Raw genomic sequence first — 9,220 nt, forward strand, 5'->3', positions numbered from 1 at the left:
TGGGATAGCTACTTAAACCTAATTGATGACACCAGAGTGGATAGCCTAGAAATGTTCAACTGCATTGTTCTACACATCTTATCAAACAAATCTAATCATCACTTGTATGTGTTTGTAAGTCAAGAACAGCTGCCAATTCCATTGTCATGTGCTTGTTTCTACAGAGACCAAAATGTAAATATGAGATGTGTTCTCTCACTGCTGTTATTGTTGCTGTGGTTCCAGTTTCCAATGTCTTTTGACCTTTTTTTTTTTTAAGGGGTGAAAATTTGAAACAATCACAGATTGAAATTTGCCATATTAAGTGATATCCAAGGGAAAAACATTTCCTGGTTTGTTTCTTTTAATAAAGCCTCACCCTCAAAAAACATTAACTAAAGTGTGTACTTCAAAGTTTAATCATTGAGGTGATGGGGACTTTTTTTTTTTTACATTATACAGCTCAAAATGAGTTGATTAAAAAGTAAAGTTTAGCAAGGGGTCATCTATGCAGTTTAACCTTGGTCATTAATTTACAAAGATGACCAAATGATTTTAAATGGGCTAGATATTTAACTCTGAAATACTGGTTGAGCAATAACCACATTGCAATAAATAGAATGAGGATTTTCACTCTCACACTTCACCTGCATATTCTATTTTGCACATAATACATATACAATATTCTCATTTACTCAACTGAGAATTAATTAGTCCTTATGCAAACCAACCCCCATTCTGCTAATCAGCATTCAAGGGACTACATAAATGTAAAACAGTTTTTGTATAACACAAAACCATACATCTCCTAGATACTATGGTGATAAATAAATGTATAATGTCTGAGGGTGACAGTGGGGAGGGAAAAGCAACTGTACATCCTTGCACTCTGATTTGACCAAGACTGTTCAATTTCAACATAAATTCAAGTAAATTGTCATGAATGGGAATTTGTTTCCAATTAGGAGAAAATAGATCCCTGTAGGCCTTAACTCAGAACTGCAGCTTCATTGGTTTATATTTATAGTGTATACATATGCATATTTGCTTTATACACCTCTACCCCGATACAACGCGACCCGATATAACACAAATTTGGATATAACGCGGTAAAGCAGCGCTCCAGGGGTGGGGCTGCACACTCCGGCGGATCAAAGCAAGTTTGATATGACACGGTTTCACCTATAATGCAGTAAGATTTTTTGGCTCCTGACGACAGCGTTATATCGGGGTAGAGGTGTATTTCACAGGACTTATATACCCTGAACTCCCTTCCTTAGCCACCAGTGAAGCCTCTAGCAAAGGGTGATGATCTCACCTGCCTCTCATTCCCTGGCATCCAATGAGTCCACTTTGCAGCTGCCTCATTGGTTTTTCTTAATATTTGCCCTTTCTAATTTTATGTTCAGCTCTTCCTCATCATGATCCTCACCTTTCCCTTCTGAATTTCTCTCCCATTTACTCATTTTCAGTGTCTTAAAATCCATTTTCTTTACTCCAATCACTAATTCTCCATTCTCTTGCCTTCTGACTCCATGTTGAACCCTGTGCTCCCTGAGTTAAACTCCAAGTGCCTCCACTGTGCTTCCCAGCAGAAGGCCCTACGCCTGCCCAGAGCAACGGGAGAACATGCATCAGGAAGCGACACACTCAAAATGCAGCAATGAGAACATCAGAGAGCCAGTATCCTGGCCGCTCCCTCCAAAGCACCCCTGCTAACTCTCCTCTCGGCCCCTCACATCGATCACAGAGTTACTACTCTGTCTGCATTCTGTGTGCCAACAGCCTACTCCTTTGCCCACAGAGATCAGTATGGGCTGGACACTCTGTACTGGTTTTTCACCATTTGAAGCAGCTTGTGCTTGAAAGTAAGGAAGATGACAGCAAAGGCAACTAGCAGGGTCAGGCAGGCAGGGAGAGTAAGCACCAGGTACAACAAAGCCATATTCACTGTCATCCACCTGCAGCTCTGGAGCACAGACTCAGGCAGCCCCACTGTATTAATAATGTTAGAGGAGTAGTTGCAGGTGACCTGCCCCCTGTCCACAACATGCACTGTCCTGAGACTGTGAAGGAAGTCCCACCACTCCAGCTTGCAGCAGTCAAATGGATTCTGGCTGAGGTACAGCACACTCAGACTCCTCCCAAGTTGCTTCTGCATTGAGTGCTGTGGAAGAGAGGGAAGACGGTTTCTCCGGAGATCCAGGGTATGCAGTTTCAGACCACTCAAGGACTCTGGGAAGCTGGTCAGGGAGTTTTCAGAGAGGTCCAAACTTACCAAGTTCTGAAAGCCAGAGAAGTCAATATCTTCCATGGTGGAAGAGAGGCCAGTGTTCCTGAGAGATAAAACCTGCAGCATTAGTGCAATATCTTTTAGAGGTTGTAGGCCCCCAGCCAGTGCTCTCTGATTGTTAGACAGATCTAAGTGTGTTAGTGGTGTCCCACTGAAAGTATTGCTGGCCACCATTTCCAGGTCACACCCAGCCAAGTAAAGTTTCCTGAGGGATGTTACATTCCTTAAGTCTATGCAGATGGGATATTCAGCCCCATCTGCATTAGCTTGCTGGGGACACAGGTCTATGTGGTTGTGACTGAGGTCAATTGTAGTGATCTCTGTGTGGGTGAAAATGTTAGGCGGCACCCTCTGCAACCTATTGGCACTCAGATTAAACAATCTAAGGTTTGGAAGGGTGCCTTCAGAACCTAGATCCACCTGCAGTTCTGAGAGCTGATTCTGGCTGAGATCAAGGTCCGTGAGCATGCCCAGGGGTTCTCTCTCCTGGATGTGAAGGGTCTCTAAGCAGTTCTGGTTAAGCTTCAGATGAGAGAGGGAAGTCATCCTTCCCAGGAAGCCATCAGGGAGGTACCGGAACTGGTTCTGGCTCATATCCAGAAAGTTCAAGGAAGAGAGATTGCTCAGGCTGACCTCTTCCCAGAGACTAAGGGTAGTGACATTAGTGGTATTGCCCTCTATAAGAAGGAACTGCACTGTGATATCCAAGAGGGACGTAGCATTGGGAAGTTTGCGATAAAAGCTCATCTCATTGTCCCTCAGCAGCAGGGAGCGCAGTTTGCTCTGTCTTGGTAGTAGCGGGAAGAACAGGAGCCGGTTGTGGGAGAGATCTAGCATCTCCAGCTCAAAGACAGCATCACCCTCTACGGCCAGGAACCACTCGATGATGTTGTTGCTGGCATTAAGCGTCTTGAGCTGGGTCAGACCAAACTCCACGATACAGGGAATGTAGTTGTAGGCCAGATTAAGCATCTTCAGGCCCTGCAGGCCTTCAAAGGTGCCCCCCTCGATCTCATAGATGTAGTTCTTCTCCAGGTTCAGCTCCTGCAGCTGGCTCAGGCTTTCAAAGACAGAGGAGTCCAAGCGCATTATGATGTTCCTGGCCAGCGACAAGGACTCCAAGGAAGACAGGTTGCAGAGCATGGTAGCCACCATGTCCTCAGTGAGATGATTCCCAGACAGGTCCAGTTTCCTCAAGGCTGGTAAGGAGCAAAGAGCAGCAGCCGTCACAGAGTAGTTTGTAAAGAGGGTGTTGTCTGCCAAGAAGAGATTTTTGAGGTCTCTGCTGCCAAGGAAGGCCCCAGGTTCAATAAGTTCCAGTCTGTTCTCAAGCAGGCTCAGTGTCTCCAGATGTTGGTATTGCTGCAGAGAGGTATTCTTTAGGGTCCGTATAGTGTTGTGATCCAGGAAAAGCACCTCTATGTCAGCTGGGAGGTCTACCGGGACTGTGCCTTGCCATCTCCGATTGCAATCCACAGCTCTGTGCACCTGAAACAAAAAATATAAATATATCTAGATCTATATATAAACAACACTGGAAATAGTGAAACTGGGGGCAAAGGCTTAGAGTTCAGATGGGAGAGGGTGTACAACATCTGATTCTTTATTTTCTGCCATCATTCTGACCTCTCCATCTCTCCCAGATGACAAACATCAGATGGTAGCAGCAGTAATTTTTGCCTGAATCACTGATATGGTGAAGCCTGTGGGCAGCTGGGGGCAGATGATAACTGCCCCTCAAAAGACATACAAGATCAGATTGGCCTGCTCTGAAGTTACAGCCGGGGTCTGCTTTCCAGCTGACCAACTATGTTCCCTATCTCCCTTTAGGACTCCCTGCTGGGATGCACTGGAAAGCAGAGCCTGCCTACAGGAGTAAACCAAGGCAGGACATGATCCTGCTCCAACATTCTCCCCACCTGCCTACCCTGTTGGAATAGCACCAGCCAGCCTGCTCCTGGAGGCTGAGTCGCTGACTTGCACCCTTCGTGGCTCCTCGGGCAGCAGCAGCACATAGCAGAGCACTGGTAGAGCAGACCTGTCGTTAGAGCTCCCACTGAGTGGATGTGGATCAAGAGATTGTATGTGGGGGTCAGTATCATTGAGCAGATGAGAAAGAGGATCACAGAGTACAGAGCAAATGAGGGACCAGGAAGAAAGAAAGGAGACTCCCCACCAAGGAAGGGGAAAGAGCCAATCAAGAAGAAAGAGGGATTTGGAATGATGTAGAGAAGAGGGTTCGGGGATGCAGGAAGAGGAGGAGAAATTATGGGTGCAAAGCACAGAGGAGATAAAGGTTGATCTTGTGGTTAAGACACTGGATTGGGACTCAAATTCTGGATTCATCTCCAAGTTCTGCCCCAGAGTCCCTGTGAGACCTTGGCTAAGACACAATCTCTCTATGCCTTCCTCAACCCCTCATCTGTAAAACAGAACAGCAGTAAAACTTGGAGAAGGGGCTGTCTCTTACTTTGCATATGCACAGGATCTAGCACAATGATGTCCTGGTCTCACCTGGGAGCTATAGGCACTAATGTAGTACAAACAAAAAAAAGAAGAAAACAGGACAAGAAGAGGAAAGAACAAAAGAGAAACTGGAGAACATCCACCCTGTTCTAATCAGCGCCTCTTATCAGACAGAAGCTGGCTGCCTGGAGCAGAACCAGTTCTGTCAGCAGGAAGCAGCACAGATGGACTGAAATCACCTAGCCCTGCTTAAAAGACGAAGGCTAAGAAATGGTGAAAATAATGCAGGGGAAGCATTGCATTTGGTTTGGTATCACATGCCAGGCCAAATCCTCCAAAGGGCTCAGCACCCACAATAGGGGCCAGATTTTCAAGCTCAGTTCTATTTACCTAAGTAAGTGGTCAGATTTTCTGCAGAGCTCTGCACATTGGTCAGCATGTTGGGTGCAGCTGAGCTCTTTTACAAATCTGGCCTCAGCTGTTGATGTTGAGCACTTGAAAATCTATCCCTTAGCGTAAAAGCTCCTGGGGCATCTTCCTCTGCTTGCCGTATATCCTCAAGTACACTTTACTGATCAGCAAATAAGCATCATTTCCAGACAGGGAGCTGCAGCTGCTCAGCACCTCTGAAAATCAGGCCCAAGATACCAGAAGTTACCCAAAAACGGAGGCACCTAGAAATCAGTGGCCACTTTTGAGAGTACACACAGTATTTCCAACCTCACCCCCCCACCCCCCGCCCCTCCTATTTGTGAATCACAATCTCTAGCCTAGCCAACTTCTTCATTTGGCATCACACCCCTCCCCACCTCATTTCCATATTTTTATTAATTTCAAAGACAAAGTGAATAAATGCTGTTCCTATGGCAATATTTATCTCGACACCTATTCCACTTGATCAATCAGCTCCACGAGATGTCCTGCTTCATTCACTGTGCACCATATAAGCCTCTTGTCTCATATTCAAAAATGACAAACCAGGTTTTGCTCACATTTAAAAAAACGCAACAACTTTGGGCTGAGATCAAGTCTGGAAAATGCAGCCTGATGGTGAAAGTCATAGGCTAGAATGAAAACAATGGAATAGGGCCTACACTGAGCAGTCACTGCCAGTGCCTCTAGAGTACATACTCAGAGTATACACCTGCTTTTCTCAAGGCAGTGTGCAGCGAGAAATGAACAATTAACAAGTTCACAGATTTGCATAAGAGGACTCACTAGTTTGCAGGTCCTGTGATATGTTGCCAGGGCCATTCCAGTCTTGTTTCCCCATCCTGCTACTATAAAGACTAGACTCAGGGAGAGACTGAGAAACACTGACTCCATCTCAACAGCAACGGTCCTGCAAAGACAGAAATCAAAGATAAGACACATTTGAAAGATCTGCTCTGCTTTTTCCCCTTCATTCATGATTATTTTTGGCACACCAAAGGATTTCCCAGGAAACATAAGACAAGACAGTCTCTGCCTCCCAAACCTTCTTACACGGACCCGGGATTTTAGATCCTCTGTCAGCCCAAGATCAGACTTGGGCTCTAAACATTTTCTCGGCAGCACTTTCCTCACACTGTGGTGTTGGATCCACTGCCCTTACCAGACCTAGCTATACAGTGTGGGACTAATGCCCCACTGGAGCACCCTTTGCACTATGGCATAAGGATGACACTGGAGATGTGGGTGGAGCACATTGGGCTTCAGTGTCTCTCAGCTGACTTAACGGTTCCTAGAGGGTGATTACAAGACAGCATAACATGCCTCTGGGGGGCAAACTCAGCCCCAGGCTCCAGCTAGGGAGTAAAGCCACTTGAGTCTCCCCTTTCCCAGTGTGTCCAGTGCCGTTCCAATGCACTGGGGAACTGGTCCCTTGGAGTTTGAGTCCTATACAGGAAAACCTGCACTGGAGGCATCTTCTGGCCCCAACTTTATTAATTACTCTGAGGTTTATTGCAACAAGATGGTCTCTGTTGCACAGTCCAGCCCCTGGGGTAAGAATAGGGCAGGTTAATTCTGTGGTTCTGTAGTCCAATGTCTAAGCCACTCAGGAGGCTCTCTAATGCTAATAGAGAGGTAACCTCACACCCATTTACACTGAGAGACAGTGTGGTCCAGTGGCTAGGGCACTCTACTGGGACTCAGGGCCTGTGACATGGGGCAAGTCATTTTACCTCTCTGTGACTCTGTTTCCTTTCCCACCCATTGTCTATCACATCTATTAACATGATAATCAACAGTATTTAGGCACCTAACTCCCACTGAAATCAACTGAAGTAAGGAACCTAAATGCCTTTGAGGATCTGCGGCTGAACTCTTTGGAGCAGGGACAGTTTCTCAGTGTGTGTTCTGTGCACCACCAAGCACAATGGGACCCTGAGCTCAGCAGGGGCTGTTGGCATTGGTGTAATATACAGAACACAAATCCATACAGAGTTTAATAGAGTAGACGACAATGTGTGTAGAAATATGCTACATTTTGATGCTGGGATGTGAAAATCCTTTTTAAAGGAACATCAGCATCTAATTGAATAGCTCTTTGCCCACATCGATTAACTGACACGTTTCATAAAGAAGTTTCCCTCTATATTATCAGTTGCAAAATCCCATGCATCAAATGTTCTCTTTATGTATCTTACCAGCAAACAAGGGGTTTGACTTTTAGCCATGCTGAGCACCCACAACTCCAACAGAAACTAAGCCCTTAACTCCCCTGAAGATTCAGTCCTAAATTAAGGTTCCAGTGATGGAGTCCAATGGAACTTGCTGCTTTTCAATCAAGTGAAATCAGATAATAATGGCAATTCATGGCATCAGAGTTTATAACATTTGCACGCAGGAGAATGATAAACCTAAGGCAACCATGCCAGGAGACCTTAATTACACTACTCACAATTCACACTTTATGAGCAGGGTTTTCAGACCTGTGAACTAAAGAAATGGAAGAGTCTCTCTAGCAGCTGAAGTGGCTAGATCTAGAGTCTTGGACACACGTGGGGCAATTTTCAGATTTTTTAATTTTTGTTTTTACCACCAGGCAAACCACCACTAACTCACAGATTCAAACAGAATAAAGCCAATGCCTTATCAACGAGATCTCTTACTGCGCCTCCCTGGGGGTTCCCCCTCTTCTTTCTATATTTCCTCTGGGACAGATCCTCAGCTGGCGGAGCTCAGTGTAGCTCCACTGAAGCCATTTGCAGCAATTGGGGATCTGGCCCTCCATGCCTCGAGCGGTGCCGCGATACCACCGGAACAGATGCGGTATTGAAACCTAAAACAGACCAACCTTGATGCATCTTTAGTTCAGCCTTTTCCAGCGGCCTTGTTTCCTTCACACTGATTTTTCTACCGCATTTCACCTTTATTAAACATTTCGATGCATTTTACCCTCCAACTCTTTCCCTTTTCAGAGGTTCTCTCTTTTCTGACTCAGCCTTTCTCCGGCAGCCGCCGTGTTTGCTCTCTCCGCCCCGCATTAACCCCCTTCCCTCCAGCGACAGCCCTCCCCGCTCCGTGTCTCCCGGCCTGGGATGGGGGCCAAAGGGTGGCTTTTGCAGCCCCCTCCACACCCGGCGCGGGTGGTGCTGAGCGCTCCGATTCCGAAGGGAGACCACGAGAGCGAGCGAGCGAACTTGCGGGCGTTGCCTTCCCGACGCTGGCACAGCCCCGGTCACCGCCGAGCCCCTGCACTGGAGGAGTTTGCTGCCTGCCCGCAGCACCTCGCCGCACACAGCGCTTGGAAACGCTCCCCGCTCCCAACGCGCACACACAGTAAACCCCGGGTGCAATGGCTGTAGTAACGACCGACCCACCTGGGAGTTTCTTGCCGACCGTTGCCCTCCCCTGCACCCATCCCTGAACTTTCTCTTGCACAGGGCGAAGCGCAGAGCCCAGTTTTGGGGGTTACTCACCGCTCGGGGCAGCGTGCACAGATCGCGGGCACTCATGCTGCACACAGCCGCCCTCCTGCTCTCGCTCAGCTGCTTCACAAAAGGCAATGTTAGCTGCAGCCTTTTTTTTTCTTCTTCTTCCTCTCACTTAGCATCAGGTTAATTTCAGATCTTGCGGAACGAACTAACGGAAACTGCAGTCACATGGATTGCAGAGTTAGCTGCAAGCCACTCTGCTTACTGATATCAGCACTTACCCAAGGGTCATGCACATGCAAGTCAATTAAAAACAAGAAGGAACCGGGGGTGAGGGGAGGAACTAACCCAGGTCCAGGCTATGAAACCATTAGCTGAACTCGTTTTAATTGCTCTGGGACTATTTCTGGGGACAGACTGTATTGGTACGTCTACACTACGGGATAATTCCGAATTTGCATAAACCGGTTTTGTAAAACAGAATTTATAAAATCGGGTGGAGCGCGGCCATACTAAGCACATTAAATCGGTGGTGTGCGTCCATGGTCCGTGGCTAGCGTCGATTTCTGGAGCGTTGCACTGTGGGTAGCTATTCCCTAGCTATCCCATAGTTCCCGCAGCC

At 46.9% G+C, this 9,220-nt stretch overlaps 1 protein-coding gene across 1 annotated transcript; it reads right to left on the reverse strand.

Moving 5' to 3' along the window:
- Positions 1-382: 382 nt before the first annotated feature.
- Positions 383-8,868, reverse strand: NRROS (negative regulator of reactive oxygen species). The gene is made up of 3 exons (XM_039489847.1): positions 8,644-8,868; positions 5,957-6,080; positions 383-3,760 (listed from the first exon to the last, which is right to left on the reverse strand). The coding sequence occupies exons 2-3, from the start codon at positions 6,062-6,064 to the stop codon at positions 1,787-1,789; spliced, it is 2,082 nt and encodes a 693-aa protein (XP_039345781.1). The 5' UTR covers positions 6,065-6,080; positions 8,644-8,868; the 3' UTR covers positions 383-1,786.
- Positions 8,869-9,220: the final 352 nt, after the last annotated feature.

This window comes from Mauremys reevesii, linkage group 9 (genome assembly GCF_016161935.1).
Source record: "Mauremys reevesii isolate NIE-2019 linkage group 9, ASM1616193v1, whole genome shotgun sequence".
In the NCBI taxonomy this organism is placed as follows: domain Eukaryota; kingdom Metazoa; phylum Chordata; order Testudines; family Geoemydidae; genus Mauremys; species Mauremys reevesii.